Raw genomic sequence first — 17,680 nt, 5'->3', positions numbered from 1 at the left:
TGTGGGGTAAAGAGAGAGAGAGGTAGAGGACAGAAAATGATGAAGGACTTTTGATTATATATTCAAATATCAAGAGAAAATTTTCCAAATTTCCCGAACTATTAGATGGAGAAACTCAGAAACGATTAATTGTTAGTCATAAAACCTGCCAAGAATGCATACCTCAGTGTAAAAGCTTGGAAAACAGTGTTCTTCTCAACCTTTCTTTCCACAGGATTTGAGTTGTCCATCACCATTTTCTGCTTCTCATTGGCAGGAAGATTGAGAATGTCTATTCCAATGAATGCATTCTTGTGGAGAAACAAGAATATGACCTAATCAGATCAAAATTCATGTTGGTATCAGACTGCCACCTGAGCCATTAGTGAATTTAGTCTTAACATGTCTGACTGATCCATGAAATAGCAACCCACCCACAGATCCACTGGAACACTAGATCAGTAAAAAGTAACAAGTTAGGAAAATAATGAAGTTCAGTCAGTTAAGATAGGCCCTTCAGTACAAAGACAAGCAGCACCGAGGGGCCAGCAAAAGCACCGTGGCACAAATACTTCTTTCCATGGCTTAACCAAATGTTCACACACCAGTCAGTCATGTACCCACTTTCCACCATGGGTGCAGCTTCTTGACCAACTAGGACTTTGGTGGATTTTCTAGATTCAAGATTACTTACACAACTTGTTTCCTTAGCAATCCTGGGAGAGGCATTCTGCCCTGGCTTGGAACATGAGCCTGGATCCCCTGAAAACATGCTCTGTCTCTCAAATAGAATGTGGGCTGAGGGTAATTGGATGTGTTCTGTGGAACACACACGGTTGTTGGCTCTCCTGCATGTCTGTCTAGCTCCATTTTAGTCTACAGTATGCAGTGAGTTTCCCATGACACCCATGGACAAGACTAAGGCAGATGCAACCTTGTTTTCAATTCTTCTCTGGCACATCTGGGGACATTTCTGCTTCTAGCATGCAAAGCTGGTCTCCTCTCATGGCTGTTGTTCTTCTGTAGACTCATGCCCTACCCACCCATGCTGTTCAAAGGAGGTAGGTGTATGTTTCCATCCCACCGAGGCAAACACATATAGCCTCCAAAGCTCTAGCTGCCAGAAGACCCAGAATATCAGCTGAGGGCTTCCCCCACTGTTTGAGAGGAAGTCTCCTAGGGGAAAAGTCAGTGCTTACCACACCACTGACAGCAGCAAACAGCTCATGCACAAAGGTGTGAGGGTGTCAGTGCCTTAACAAAGCCATGTTTCCACTTCCGCGTTTATTTCTACTGTTTGCTTCTCTATTCTAAGTGTTAGGTATTTGCCATACATAGTGAGGGACTTTCTCTGAGCTGCTTGTATGCATACTGGGGCACCTCCTAGTCTTCCCAACCTTTAACACTGTGAGGAAATTATCCAGAAACACTCTCCTGTGAGGACAGAAACTCCTGCCTTCCATCCCAAAGAATTTGAGAGTTCTGGAACAATGAAGAGGAAAGACCACTTTAAGAGTTTATTTTAAAACTAACAGTGAAAACAGAGGAACCTGGGTTCCCTTGCTTTCTCACTATGTGATTGTCTTGATTTTCCTAGAAGCCGTTTTTTGGGTTTTTTTTTTTTTTTTTTTTTTAGGGGCGGAGGAGGACATAAGAACTGATGGTTTTAACTTTTGGAGCATCTTGACTGCCTGGGTTCTGCAGATGGATTCTGAAACATTCTCTAAGTAGGGTGCAGAATTAAAAGTGAGAGGGTCTGTTACCAGCCTGTGCAAATAGCCAGGAGAGAGATCTGAGATACACCCTTTCTTCCAAAAATTCAAAACATACTCTTGTTTTGGCTTGACTTTGTTCATGGTAACACTACAGAGAGTTAAGTGTTGGGAAATTTCAGGCAGCATTTATGTAGAAAATGATAAAATCCCGTGGCTCTTTTTCTAGCACTGACTGATATAGAACTGACCAAAGCACAAGCAATGTACCAGACCCCAATACATGAGTTTCCAAATCCAACATAATTTCCCTTCCTTTATTAAAAAATGGCTGTTTCATCCTTTAAGCTGTACCATTTGCATATATTCATCTGTATATGATTTGGTGGGGAAAGGTGTTTAAAATGATCATTCAATATTTCCCTCCTTTGAAAGTTTTTCTCCCACTTTGAACAAGTATATTATTTGTAGGGTTTTTTTTCTGTTTTAAAATAAAGTGATGAGCATACATCCCACCAGACAGACAGACATCTCTCATCTAGAGGAAAATAGCTCACATTGAGTCTTGTTTTCAACAGCAAACTCATATACTTCCTTCACAATAGGTTAGCTGATCTCAGAAGCCTAGGGTAAATTATATAGTCAAGGCATTTAGAGATACATTATTGAAGATTGTAACAAAAAACATAAAGTGCAATGATTATAAATTTTATGATAAATATCTGCTGAGCGCCACTATCCATCGGGCCTGATAGGGACATAGCACAGCCTCTCCTCCGCACCGAATGTCATAGTTGAGTGGAAAAAGAAGTTGCAGATGGAATGAGACAGTCTGGTGAGTGCTCTATCTCCGCCCTTACCCCATCCCATGGCTGATGGCATCCACTCTGCCCAGGTTGGAACAGTACTTCAGTTGGAGCTATCCTTATGTCTCCCTACCAGGTCCTAGGGCCACTGGGAGGCTATTTCAAGTGTTTGTTGGAACTTAGAGAACCGTCTAACAGACTGGTCATGGACAGATTGAAAATATTTTTGGACATGGGAAACAGAACCCAGAATCTCTTGGATTTTGGAAGAAGGGCTGTGTTTTTGTCAGTTTGTTAGCATGAAAGAAAACAAGGGTTGTCATGAAGACCACTGTCCCTCAGTCTGGCCCAGCACTCAGCTCCATGTTCTGGCATCAGTGGATGCTAACATCTTAACAGACACGGGGAGGCGGGGGGATCCTTCCTTTGTCCACTGCTTCTAGGACATACTCTCTGTGTCCAGTGTTAGAATTATCGACTCAGAAAGGCAGTGAATAGCTGAGTGTAGTGGCACACACCTTTGATCCCAGCACTTGGGAGGCAGAGCCAGGTGGGTCTCTGTGAGCTCAAGGCCAACCTGGTCTACATAGTGAGTTCCAGGACAGCCAGGACTACATAGTGAGACCCTAACTCAATAATAATAATAATAATAATAATTTTTTAAAAAAGGCAGTTTACAGGGGTCAACATCCAACTGACCACCTTTCGGACCTATGTATTCCCCTGTGAACTTAAGAATACTGTCACGACCTGGCCTGCTGTTTAGCCCATCCCATGATCAAGCTGCTTGTATGCTGTTGGATTGTGCATATCTACACATCAAACCAACCATCTGTCCTTCCCAGGAGAGCTGGGGCCTCTGGTTATAGGAACGGCCTGTTTCTCTTCCCTGCCTGACCCAGACTGGGTAAGGCTCCTGCCTTCTGTGTGCCCTGGTGCTTCGCTGCCTTTGCACACACTGGCTCTTTGCTGGCAAGCTTCCTCTCCTAGCCTCCTTCCCAAGTTACCAAAATCATATTCAGTCTTCAGGGTCCCGCCTACTTGGCCCAGCAACCACGAAGCCTTCTGTAATCCTAATGGGGAAACTGTCAGTGCCACCAACATGATGTAGTCCTCACTCCACCTGAACCCTGTGCTGCTCGGTCTGTGTTCTCTGTCGAGCTGAAGCTCCTTTGAGAAAGAGGGATAGACAGACAGCATCCCCAGAAGAACACATCGATCCCTCAGCCTTTCTTAGTGGCACAAGCATAGTGAGTGACATACTTAACAAATAATGACTTAAGTGGGTGACGGATGCTTCTCTGTGTAACCTTAAATGATGAACCTTTTACCTTTGGTCTCCTCTGTTGATTCATTATTCCCACTTTTGTTGGGGATTAGGAAGTCCTCTATGCCAAATTTCCCCCTCTTCTTGCCATTTCTTTTCAAAGCCTTCAGAATCTTTGTGCTGTTCGGCAGTTAGATTTCATTTGCTTTTTACATATTCTAAAGATGCCAGCATTGCCCAAAATATTTAAGTGACTTGGTTGTTCAGTTGGGAAAACATTTTTATATCCTTTTAATTAGTTTGGATTCTGTTTCTTCTGGGGAAAAATCATACATTTAGTTGTCAGAAATATCCCAGAGACTTGAAGGATGGTGTTGAACTAAAAAAGCTGTGGTTTTAAGCATCTTAAGAGACCACCAGGCTGAGAACCCCATCCTGGCCATAGCTCTCAAGCCCTGGTGAAGAGACTGTGAAGGCTGAATATGGTTAAGGCTGCCCTTAGACTCATTTAATATAAAGATCCTTCTACCTTGTATTGTGACTAGGAAGGTTGTTAGATTAAGCTTTTTTTTTTTTACAATATGAAGATGAGAAGAATAAAGGATACCCTAAATGAAAATGGCATAAGAAATTCAGAGAAATGAGGTTCCCATAGTCAGCAAGGTATTTTTCTGAGGTAAGTGCCAGTGTAAGACACTTACAGCCACAGGAAAAAGCTCTGTGGAGAAGTGAAAGTGTCTATCACTCCTGAGACAAGTGAGGATCTGGAAGGGACAGCTAACACATCATCCAAACTTCCTGGAGAAGGGGCCTCCCTTAGCTTTGTGTCACCACCACCCACCAACAAAACCAAGGATGAACAAATTATGTGTTGCTTTTTCCCCAAAGCTCCTCAGTTTGAGTTCCTGGTTTCAAGTCTGAGATACTTGCTATCCTTGCAATCATTTTGACATGCCCACAGAACTTTTCTTGAGGAACATGTAGTTACAAAGAATCACCACCAGGTGGAGAGCGTCTTCCTAGATTTAATGCCAGAGTCTGAAGACGTCTTCACAGCCGGTTCTTGTCTCTGTGTAGATGGAGTCTTATTTATGATTATGCTCTAAGCTTAAATGACACCAATGGATTGTGTATCTTTTGTACTAAAACGCTCAGGTTGAATCAACTCCCCAGAGTGCAGATCTCTCTCTCAGCCTTGGACCAGTGTGTGCTGAAATTCTGTTCTTTCTTAACAGTTTAATAAGCACATCCATTGCTTTCATAGTTTTTCTCTAGCTTGCTTGAGTCTTTCAGATACTTTGTGCTAATCTCCCTTATTTTATCCACACCTCCCATTAGTTGACATGGCAATATATTTGCTTTAAATCATCATAATTTACTTTGGAAATTATCTCTTCAAAACTTAAGCTTCAGGAATCAAGTTTGCCTGAATGGTCTCTCTTATGAAAAACTAATCAGGGTCCTGCTTGAATGTACATTTCCAGCTGACATCTGGTGGTAACTCTCCTCTATAAACTCACCTTTCATCTTATACATGTACACATGTATTAGCATAACATTATAAATGGAGTATATTACATAAAGAATGCATTTTAAAAAGCATCTCATAACGTGAAAATTGGGTTCCAAGAAAGGCCTAGCTAGGTAAACCCACCCCCAGACTCTTTCAGTCAGAATATCCATGTATTGAAAGCAGAATCTTGGCCACCTTGGTGACATGCTGTGATTATGAGATATTTAGAGTCTCAGGGCCTCTGATGGCTGGGTCCTGGTGAAAGAAATCACATTTAAGTTAAGGGTGTCTTCACCATCTGCCCAGACTTCTACTGTGATGATCCCATCAAAACCCTCCCCAGTGGGCTTCAGACTCCCTCCATAGACACTTAATCTGGTCCTCTTCCAGCAAAAGAAATCAGAAGACAGGATGTTCTTTCCTGAAGCTTATTAAAACATTAAATCCTGGTGTTTTTCTCTAAAGGAAACTTTCTCTGGCCACAAGGTCACCAGCTCCTACAGTGAGCTCTTAGCAGATTCTGGTCAGCCTCCTTAGGGGCTGGGGAATAATCGCTGTGACCTCAAGCCTGCTGGTTTTATGACACCACTCAGGTAGGCTCACCATGCTAGCTTCAGCTTCTCTCAGGAGGCAAAGCACCCTGAGCCAGCCTGGACTTGAGCAGTGTTACTCACCAGCAAGCTACTGGGCCTCTTCTTTTGGAAGACATTTGGCTTTTTAACTTGCTTTCTTCTCTATTTCACCATTATCCTCCTTTCAGACTTTCATGGGCTTCTAACGATCAGTTTGGTTGTAGAACTAAACAGGAAAATGAAAACTGGGAAGAACTTTGGGACAATGCAGAGGCTGCCCATAAGCTCCGAGCACTCTCCCCAGTGCGGTCTTGTCTCCCTTGTGGATCTGGTGCAGTACTACCGCTCAGTTTTTGGTATAAACCATTAAATATTTTGTTTGATTTTTTACTTGTCCATATAGCAATCTTAGTGTTTTATTCCTGGAACAGTCTCTTGGTCAGCAACATTCCTTACTTATGCTGAGATTATGATTGCCTTGGCGGTTAGGGCTCATTACTTTCGTTTTCTAGCCTGCCAGCTCTGATGCAAAGTGAACACTCTCTCTTAGTGTGAAGGGCCCAGGGCTGTGCTTTCAGCTGTGCAGAATGGGAGTTACCCATGTTGGTTCATGGAGTATCCTCAGTGTGGGAAGAGAAGTCTGCAAGAAAAACTGTCATTAACTTAAGGGGCCACTAACACCTTCCCTAACCTTGTCCCAGTTTGTCACCTCCTGTGAGAGATAAGTGAGTGATTGTGATCTGCAAGCTTCACTTTATTGGTGTTCATTAAAGCAGAATTCTAAAAATGGGAAAACCATCAGGCAGCTGGCAAGTCTCAGCCTCCTCCACACTGTCATGTAAGCTGTCTTGACCAGTTTTCCTCCTGTTTGTTTGAAACCAGCTGGTAAATGCATTTGCATGCAGTTCTTCAGCCCTATTGTGGGATCATTCAACTTGGCAATAGTATTTTTCACTTGATAGAATCTCGAAGATTTCTTCTGACCAAGAGAGCAAGCACTACCCTGATGGGTGCTTTATACAGTTGCAGATGCTGCTGCCTAAACTCACATCTCTGTGCCTGCCTCCCAAGACAAGTCAGATGTGGGAACCAAACCTCTCCAACACCCCCCCACCCCCCCACCCCGACACACACACACCTCTGTCCCTCTCAGAATTAGTACTCCTTTTTTTCATTTCCACACTTCTCCACAGAATCTGGGCCTGTGGGATCTAGGGCCCTAAGTCATCATAAACACCTCAAAAGTAAGAAAGCATGACTTTGGTTTTCCTTTTCAAAATTATTTTCATAAACATTCCCACATGCTTTCCCATATTCCCAGAATATAGACTCTTATTTACTTACTTATTGAGAATGCTTCCAAACCTGTAGTGTGAATAGATGTAGTTCAGTGACGTGTTTACTGTGGTTTAGGGTTCTGTACCTGCAGAGCATGCAGATGCCCCACCCCTGAGCTGCACCCCAGCCCCTACAGAAGTGCTGCAGAGACTGTCTCCAGAGTCCTCTGGACCATCATAAGTACAGGCTTCTAGTCTGCAGTATAAATACTTTAAAAAAAATTATCAATGATTTTTCATACCTTTCTTTTTCTTGTTGTCCTATCAATTAAATCCAATAAACAGAGGCATATGTTCAAAGCTCTACTGTGGGAATAGTTCAACATACAAGTACCAGCCTTTCCCATCAAGAAACAGTCAAACAGGGAGACAATGCTTAAGAAGTCTAACCAACGGCTGTGTCTGAGAAAAATGTAAGAGAGAGCAGAGAATAAATATATCCTCACTGTCTCTCTCACTCTGAAAAAGTAGCAAAAGATTCCTTTCAGCTTCACTGATTCAATGTGGATATGGAACATTCTGGAAGGCCAGCTCCCATTTCTCATTTGTGTTTATTGTCCAGAAAGGACAAGTCTCTGGAGACAGTTGAGGCAATACCATCCAGAATGAGTCATATCAGGCCTGACTTGCCACTCATTTTGATTCAGTCCTTCAGGGAGTCTGCCCTCAGGGATCAAAGTCAGAATGCAGGATTAGGGCATCTAAACATTTTCTAATTAGTGCACAGATTCACTAAGTCACTACAAGGTGAACTCCACATTAGCTCCTAAGAAGCAGTACCTCCCCAGGTTCCCATGGGGGAGTGTCTCCTGCCATTGCATTACATGGCAAGAACAGGTGATGTTTTGTTTTTGTTTTTTGCTTTCAGCAAAACACTAGTTTTCTTTGTTCCATGAGGTTAAAGTTAGAGCCCCCACACCCCTTAGGATTAGTCTGGGTTTGGGACAGCACAGATATAATATAATCAGTAAGCATTCAGGTGTGGCGGCACAGCTACCCTTGATGGGACTTAGTGAATCTGCACATTAAATTAGAAAATGTTTAGTAGAAACATGTAGCATAGCTGCATTTGAAAATGAGATTGTGCAGGCAGGTCTGAGTCAAGGCCAACCTGGTCTACAGAGAGAGTTGCTGGATAGCTACACAGAGATACCCTGTCTCAAAAAAACAAAATAAATAAATAAATAATAAGAAATGAGTGTGCTTTGAAAATACTTGAGTTATTTCCTGACCTCCAGGTGCCACTTTGAGCACGACAGATACCCAGGTAGGGAAGCACTGAAACACCTTACAGGTGTGTTGACCAGTATGGAAAGCCCACTTGTAGAAAGTCTAGAAAGTCAATAGTGCCTGCCCCATAGACATTGCCATTCCACTCTTAAGTCAGTTTTTCAAATTCCCAAATGTTTGTGGCAATGAAAAGCAATAAATAGCTAAGGAGACTGGTTCTTTCTCAATGGCATAGTGCTGCATTACAAATGATCAAAAACTGCAAGTCATGTCTGCCACACTAAGATACAAGACATAACAGAGAATCTTAAATACCCACATGAAGAAATGGAGAGAATAAATTAAATGTTTTTAAAAAAAAAAAAAAAAAAAAAACAGAGTAGGAGTTTGGGAGGTGGCTGAGTAGGTAGTTTACCGAGCAAATATGGGGGCCTGAGTCAGGACCCTCAGAACACAGCAAACTCTGGGCAGGCATGGAAGCCTCCTGTCATCCTCTGGCTCAGATGGTAGAGACAAGTGAGCCCCAGGGCAAGCTGGCTAGCTGATTAGCTTGGGCTTCAAGTGGAAGGCCCTGCTCCTGTATATAAGATGGAGAGTGATGGAGGAAGATACCTGACAATAACTTTGGGCCTCCACAGGCTCATGCACACATGTGCATACATGCCCAACACACACACATGCACTCAAACACAAGCAAACACACATGCAAAAGAAGGTGGAGTAGAAGTTTAGTTCTTAGCACACTACAGCAGTTCTAATATGATGGAACTCTTGTCTGTGGGATGGATGTGGTAAAATTACTATATACAGTAATTATATTACTATATACAGCCTCTCAGAAGGGCTGAAGTTTGCCTAAAGAATGAGCTACTACAAGAGTCAGGTAAAGCTTTTGAAGCTAGTTATTCTTCAGTTTAATCATCACCAATTAATCTTCCTCTAGACATGAACTGATTTTAGACACCATACATGAATAGAAGCAGCAATCTATTCATTGTGCCAACTTCATAGCTACTTCTGAAGATCTCATGACATGCTTGCCTCTCTCAGAAGAGATCTGCCTACTGCCTTTAGAAATAGCAGAGCTCCATGGGGCTGACAGGATAAGTCCCTCATCAGATTATTCAATCCTGACCTTCACTGGATATTAGTATAAGAAAATATAAGAAATATAGTCTGCATATACCAGGCTTCATGCTCCAGCCTGTTTACCATCCTGAGTGTCTGGGTCCCTCATAGATTTCAGAACTCTCTGAAGGACTCTGAACACTGCCAAAGGCTTCAGAGAGGAGCTCTAACAAACAGGTCAGGAAGTCACTGGTAATCATGGCTTCTAGAGAAATGGATCTCAGGATGCTGCTTCAGTCAGAACAATTTGCTGTTAGACACTAACTGTGTAACCATGGCTTAGCTCTTGACTGTCCTGACTTCATGACTGCTGGATGTCAGTTTTGTCCTGGGTATTTGAAAGGTCACCCCAGGTGAGGACAAGTGAAAGATTTGGAAATTAGCCCTCAGGAGAGGGTCTGAGTCATCCCTTGGGCCATCCTACATCTCACAGTACATTTCAGGATCAGGCCCAGCTAAAGCTTGTGAAAAATAGCCTTTTGGTTAACTGGAAGGACAAAGAGGGGGCTCCCAGGAGCACAGACACATATCCACCTCCCTCATAACAGGGTTGAAACTGCTAGGTAGGTCCTCACTGCCAACTTTCCAAGGTCCTCTGTCTGGCTTAAAGTTGACACCACCAGAAGTTATTCAGGGAGGCTTTGATCAAGTGAAGAGAAATACTTATTTCTGTGAGAAACTAAATCTTCAGTTACTTATGGGTGGTTGCCTCGCCGTGGGGGAGGGGAGAGGAATTTGTAAATCATGGCTTTTGTTGTTCTTTGGCCTTTGATTTTGAATTCTTGAGAGGCTGCTTCAAGCAATAACGAGGTATGCAATAATCCTGTCAGGTGTGTCAGGTGGTATGCCTGGGTTTGAGTTAGAGTCTTTTGCATGTTGCCTGTTTACCCACACAGTTCACATAGGGGCTAAAAAGCTTAACTTATCAGGGATGGAACTAGGTTTTACAGAGTTCCTTTAACCAAACAAGCTTGCTACTTTCTCATTTCTTCCTGCATCTGCCTTGGGACTATTAACTGCTAAGTCATTCTGGCCATTTTCATTGATGTCATCAAATGAGAAATACTTTCTTTAAATCCCAAAGGCTTAAAGAGCAATGTAGAAATCAACTCCCTATCATTTTATTTTCCAATCTAATTCCTCACTCTTTGTCATATTTTTCATTTTCCTGCATCAGTTCCCATGGTAACAAGTCTGTTGGCAGAGAAAGTACAACTCTGCTCTTAGCTTTCAGCACAATGTATAGGTAAGTGCGACATAAACAAGCAGAGACTGGAGTCCTCTTGCTAATGACAACATTTTCTTATCTCTTATATTCACTTTCCATCCTGTCCTCAAGTAAGGCTCTCATGTGCAGAGGCCTTCCAGGCAATCACAGTTTCAAGGACTTAACCTTTGAGTTCCTGTGGCTTCCCTTTTCCAAATGTCAATAAGGCGAATGCATCCATCAAGGCTGCACAGAAAAGCAACTTTCAATCAATTCCTATAAAAAATGCCCTCAGTATTTCTGAGGAAATAATCTGTCCTGAACTGAGCCTTAAGTCAGGGTCTAATGCCAAGATAATGAAAGGCATTTAAGCAGATTTCTTCCCAGTAAATAAATGCAGAGGCCAAGTTCTAAGCTCTTGAAAAGAAGTGAAGACTCAGGTGTGGAACACAGACATGGTCCTGGCAGCTGCCTGCACACAGGGGAGGGAGCTTCAGTGGAGACAATTCACTACCAAGTATGAAAAGGCAAGCAATTGCATCCGACTTGGTGAAGTACTTACACCTGCGATCCCAGCAATGAGGGACTAAGTCAGAAGTGTTACAAGTTTGAGGACAGTCTGGGCTACGTAATAAGATCTTGCAAGGACTGGGAATGCAGGTCCTAGGTCCAATTCCTAGCACTTAAAAAAATCTACTGAAGCAAAGGAAATGGAGTATAGAGCTGGAGAAAGGGGAGAGGAGTTTACAGAAAGCCCAACCCCAAGATCAAATGTTTTAAACTTCAGGTTCCCGTGTGGCTTGGCACTGGCAGCCCCAACTACTGCCTCAGTGCCCAGGAAGCAACAGGGCTGTCAGAAGCTGAACAGGAGTTACCCAAATATGTGCAGATTTTTTTTCAAGAAAATGAATTAATTCAGGGGAATGAAAATAGATATTAAATAAAATGTGGTTATCTCAACTATAGTTAGGAAAACGATCAAATGTAAATGATCTCTTTCTTGCGTAGTCTATGAGACACTTAAGCACCAAGTTAGCTGCTTATATTGTATAAAGGTATTTTTGGCTGTTCAAAGGTTATTTTCCTATATTAAAAAGTTTCTTATATTAAAACCTTTTATTATAACTCAGGTTTTGTGTCTCTTAGACACACATTTTTCTTTGCTAGTTTGTTTTGCACAGCTGGAGTCTGAGGTTGGATGATGCCTGGGTATGACAGGTCAGCTGAACTGCCTGATAGCTAGACTAAGGAAAGCACTTGACACATGGGCAAACCACATGGTTTTTCATAGCTTTCCATTCCTCCACTCAAAAATAGTTTGCCGGGAATCTTACATGATTTTGTTTGTTTTTGAAAGTCTCTGGAAAAACCAAGACGAATCTCTCAGGCAGATAAAGAAATTCCTGTATTTGCCCGAATGTACTGTTTAAATAAATATTACTTTCAATACTCATTTTTCCACTCAGAGGGCACTCAGTGGTCTCAGACCAAGAAGAAGACATCTGGCTTAGATTAGGATAGCTGAGTGCTGTTTTACTCTTAGGAAGCTTTGTTATGCTTTGATGACAGCGTCAATGGACTGCAACGAATGTTTCGTATTTCTGCTCTGATTATTAGACATTTCCTTTGCTTCCCTCCTCGAAAGAGCAAGCCTTACTATGATGTCTGTTTGAAGTAAAGGAAAAGATAAACTGACAGGCAAACAACACAACTTTTGTTGGAAGAGGCAATCAAGTTCTTTTTGCACTCAGTGAATGGAAGGCACTGAAGGCAGCTTGAGAATGTGACACTAGTTACATAAGGAGGGAAGAACACTCCCCAGGGCCAGCAGGAAGCCAGAGGCAGATCTATTGAATGTGAAAAGGGTAAGGCCATTGCAAGGTCACTACAGGTTACTACAAAACCAGAATTTTCTTTCCTACTAGCAGCCACCAAGGGCACCCCACATTCAGCTGTGTATGAAAAACTATGAACTGTGGTCTCATTCTTTTCAGGAAAGAAATATTAAGCATCAGAACAGTGATTCTGATGTAAGACAGTGGTGGACTTCCAAGCGGTTTGCAAAGAATTATACAAACACACTGCAAACTCTTTTTTAAATATTCATAAAATTTATTTTTCATTTTCAAAACTATTTAATCAATGATTTTTGCCCTTAGTAATTTGTAGGAGATAAATCTATTTCTTTATTCTGTTAGTTCTAATGTTTCATGTGTCAAACACACACAAATTCCTGAGGTCATATAAGCCAGTTAGTTAAATATTTCACTCTCATAAATGGTATAAGAGAGATTCCTAAGTGGTGATGCAGCTTCGGGTCTCTAGACCAATACTCTCTGATGGGATCTGGCTTCACCACACAAGTGCAGTGCCCAGGTAACACATCCACAGTAACCAGGGCTCCTCCAGTCAGAGCTTAACCTGGGACCTCATTCCTAAAACTGTTCTAGCTGACAACAGGCAGGTGAAGTGCTCCTTCTGTCCATCCTTTGCTGTCTATGTGGACATTTTGATGTGTGTCAGTGAACTGACATTCTACACGCTGTATATAGTTGCATGCATTTCACTGCAGTCTATGGAGACTCCCTTTGTAGAGCTTTTATGAAGAACCAAGAAGCCAAGGCAGTTTAGCAAATGAGGCTCAATATTTATAAACCGGGGCCTTTTCTGTCTCTTTGCTAGCCTAGGTGGCTCTATACAAACTGGGTGGGAGGGCAGCAAACACCTCACACATCACATTTAGATTTTCTACTTGGGTGTACTCTAGCCAATTCAAAACAAATTGCTTACTTTAATAATAAAGTTTACCATTTTATATAAAAAAATCAAACCATGATATGTTTAATTGAAATGGCTGTATTGTAATTAATATTTTGAGATAATTGTGATTTTGAGCTTAAAATTATATATAAAAGTTGTCATTTTTGTATGTGTTAAAAAATGTACCATGATTAACAGTACTTTTTAGTTGAACTACATATTGATGTAAATAAAACTGAATGAAGAAACACTAATTTACTAACATAGATTGTGAATGTACTTCATGGTTTTTGCCATATGAGACCATAACAACCTTGAAAGCTGTTTAATTTAATGTGCAAAGTTCCACTAACCTGTATTTCAACTTTGCCAAGCCAGTGACTTTGCAAGTGTGATCTGTACTCTCCAGCTGTGTCTTATGCTCTAACACTATGGGTTAAGGGTAGGGTGTAGTCTGGAAGCATCAGCAGATGCACTTTGTACAGATAATAGCGCTGTGCGGTGTATAGCAGAGCCATTTTTTAGGTTCTGTTGTACTCAAATTTTTCAGTATTTAAAAAAGTGTTTTGAATAACATAAAAGTCTCTTTATTGTATAAATAATAAAACATCACCTTATTACATGGTGTCTGGTTTACTATGGAAGCAGATTCTGAAGGAGCTGTAACATGGAAAAGGCGTGTTTCTTTTTAAAACAAAAACACTGTACTAATATCTTAAAAAATGTAACTTTTATTATGAACATGAAGCATGTATCTTTATTAGCACTGACTTTTCCTAACATCAACAGCCTCAATCACCTGCAAGTTCTCTACCTCCGCCCGCTGACACATGCTACTATTGAACTGGCTTCTTGACACAATCATATGGTGAGCGAGGATGGCTCATAAACCTGCTTTTGATAATTTCAATGTAAACAACAATGTTTATATTTGGTTTTTATTAAATCAAGCTTGCTTATAACTAATTCCCTTTTAGAAATTACTGTAAAACTGCCAGTCTAACTTTAATCAGTCTGTAAGCAGATTTTAGACTCACGGTGTTGGAAACAGGAACATGTACCAGGTCAGAACAAAGGACACCCACACCTATATGAAGTTTAAAAAAATTAAAAGTCACAACCAAAACCCTAAACATAAACATGCACTGACACTGACCACACAGCAAGTCCTATCCTGGGCAATGAAAAGTCTCATTTTCTTTTAAATACCAAAGAATAATATTTAATAAAAATTTGCTGACTTACACCTAATACACCTAGCTGAGTTCACATTATATGGAAAATAAAAAGAAACCAGGCGGAACTCAGATCTAAAGATGGTTGCCTTATCATTAGGAAATAATAAATTTCATGAAATAAAAAGTTCTTGCAATGTCATAAGGGATGAATTTGCAAAACATTTAAGATGTGTTGCAGTTAACATCATTTTGAGTGTTCGCAGCATTTCACAAACTGTAAACACTTAGTGGGAATGAATATAGTGACACCTGGAATACAGCAGTCATTGGAGGCTGACTCTGTCCTGTCCAGAATAAGATGCCAGCTGTACTCAGGCAGGAATTCGATCTCTCAAATACTCCAGCACAGCAGCTGTGCCCTTCATTAATATGGCTGCTCGAGGAACTCGGAATGGATTTCCATCTAGCAGTAGTGTTCTAAATGAAAGAAACAAGAAAATTAAGCATTTCCTATTAGTGATTCTCTTTCCATGAAATAAAACTATTGTTTGCAATTTTTTAATGTGTATTTTTCCTTATGTGTCTCTTATAAATCCAACTAAACATAAAGACAGCTGGAATTATGACAATATCCAACAGCACAGGGTGACTGTCACATGAAAGGCACATTATAGGTTTACATTCATTGACTCCGTTGATTTTGTTTTAACAGACTTATGGTATAGGTATCATTAATATTTCTATTTTAAAGACAGGGAAATACAAATCTGGAAAGACAAAGATGTGTCTAGAATAAACAGCTGCTAAATGGTGGAGCTGTGATTTGAACTACTGGTTAGTCTCCTCTTGATTTTACATGACCACACACTAAATAATAAAACAGATTTAAGCAAGTGAATGAACAAACTGACAAGGATCCATGCCAAGGACACTGCAGTCACAGCTCACTCTATACCCAACAAGGGCCTTCCACACGTCTGCCCTCCCTTCCCGGACAAGAGGGACACACACAATGTATGTGTGTTTGGAAATAAGACCCAATTTACAAGTTAAGGGCAGATTCTGTTGTTTCTTTATGGAATTAATGAAATGTCTTCAATCAAAGACTTTAATAACCTAAGTTTTTTATGTAAACAAGAAGCAAAGGGCTCACACAGCATTATAAGGTTCATCTATATTTCTTCAAATATTTCCATGTCACTTGGGAATTCTTCTAAATAGTTAACTTTCTTAGCTTCTGGGGAAAAAAAGAGTTGCAGTTGATTCTCACAGTGCATAGGTTCTATATCTGCAAATCTACCCACGCCAAATCTATCTGGTACCCCAAATTACTGGATTTGCAGCTATGACCAGAATTGGAAAAAAGTGATGCCAGTCAAGGGCGTGAATCCCATGAAGTCCAATAAGGCATCTGCAACCACACTGCAATCAGGCATCCTTCCTGGGGCCCACTCAGTGCTAGTTTGCAAATTCCTGTACTTTTGGTTTATGATTTTACTGTTCAAAATGTTCCAAATAGCCAGGGGTGAGAGTCCACACTTACAACTCTAGCATTTAGGAAACTAAGGCAGGCAAGTACGGAGCTCAAGTGCAGCCTGAGCAACACAGTGAGACTCTTCTGTTTCAAAAACTAAAATAAAAATATAAGATAAATAAATTAAACAGCCTCCACATATAGTTCTAAAATGCTGTTTAGTTTCCAAAGGTACAAATGTACCTATAGAAAAACATGCTAAATTTTTTCCAGGCATAAATTATAGTGGCTATTCATGAAGTAGTAATAAATTAAGGTGTTACGTACTGATGGGATTCATAACTACAGCAAACACCGAGGCTTGTTTTACAAATACAAGTCACGTATTTGTTTCCAACAATTCACTAGAAATGAGATGCCAGGGCCACCCCAGTGAGGTGAACAGCCAAAAAAATAACAAGCTGCTTTCGAGAAGGAAGTAGCTTTCAGCTGGCATCTCAACTCTGCCCCCCACCTTCCATTTGCTTAACCAGCATTTAATTAGGTGCTTAGAATAGTTGAAGCTTTAGGTCAACTCATTTTTGGATTTTTTTAAAAAAAAAAAGTATAACAGATGAACCCCAAAGCACAGTGGGATTAATTCTGTGTGGAGAAGAGGAATGCTTCAAAGGGGAGACCAAGCTGGTCACTGCTGAGAGCAGAGAAAGGGCTGAGATAGAAGCAAGTGAGGAGAGAAACCACAGGAGCCAAGGTAACGCTCTGTAATCGGACCTCAGAAACCCTGAGCAGGCTAAGGAGGGTCAGACCTTCCTGACCTTTGCCCCAGTGCAGTTCTGGGTGAGCATATACCATACTATATATGCATATATACTATGAGAAATAGTATATTTATACATAAATGGTGTTACATAAAGCCAGAAAAATGTCTGATGAAACTGAAAAGAAAAATTAGGTGTTTGGTTAACTATTACTGTTACAAGGTATTAAGACTGTTATTTCAATTTCCTGCAAGGAAAAAAGCAATCAACAAATCAGTTGGAAGCCCTCCAGAAGGAAAGCTACCTTAGCTGCACACAGTTCCCAAGCTCTGGAGGAATTTGCAGGAGGTCGTTGTTTTGAAGGTCCAGAGTGCTCAGGTTTTCCATCAGCTTCATCTTCTGAGGGTCCACAGAGCCAACCTGATTGTTGCTTATCAGAACTGCTTCTAATGTGGGGATATGATATAGAACTGTAGGCAGCACTTTGAACCTATTAATATACAAACAGAACACCTCTGTAATGTGGTAGAGGTCAAATTTCTCTTAAAAATCGATGATCTTAAGTGTGGTTTAAGTCCTATATTCAACTTTTCCAGAAAATAAGAAACTAATTTTGGAATACATATTCAGCAGACATAGAAGGTACTATTGACTGTAAAAATCAAACAAAAGCTGAGGCTAAGTCCCCCACTCATGGGTGTGACATTTCTCCCTCTAAAGATCTCTTAAGGCTGCCCTCAGGAGCGTGCTCTTTCTTAA

General features: G+C 41.0%; 1 protein-coding gene across 8 annotated transcripts in view; it reads right to left on the bottom strand.

The window, feature by feature from the left end:
* Lrrc40 (leucine rich repeat containing 40) overlaps positions 1-17,680 on the bottom strand; it is a 69,688-nt gene that overhangs the window by 15,483 nt on the left and 36,525 nt on the right. For 4 of the 8 annotated variants that reach the window (XM_042280209.2, XM_042280211.2, XM_076575293.1 and 1 more), the window contains 2 exons: positions 17,226-17,411; positions 14,227-15,166 (listed from right to left, as the gene is read on the bottom strand). In XM_042280209.2, the coding sequence (XP_042136143.1) occupies positions 15,061-15,166; positions 17,226-17,411 (292 nt within the window). In that variant the 3' untranslated portion in view covers positions 14,227-15,060. Of the gene's footprint in view, positions 1-162; positions 291-14,226; positions 15,167-17,225; positions 17,412-17,680 lie in introns of those variants that run through there. The other 4 variants (XR_013052459.1, XR_013052460.1, XR_013052462.1 and 1 more) reach the window with 2 other exon arrangements.

This window comes from Peromyscus maniculatus, chromosome 6 (genome assembly GCF_049852395.1).
Source record: "Peromyscus maniculatus bairdii isolate BWxNUB_F1_BW_parent chromosome 6, HU_Pman_BW_mat_3.1, whole genome shotgun sequence".
Taxonomy (NCBI): Eukaryota; Metazoa; Chordata; class Mammalia; order Rodentia; family Cricetidae; genus Peromyscus; species Peromyscus maniculatus.
Note: the sequence above shows the minus strand (reverse complement) of the source record. Positions and strands in the feature narration are given on the sequence as shown.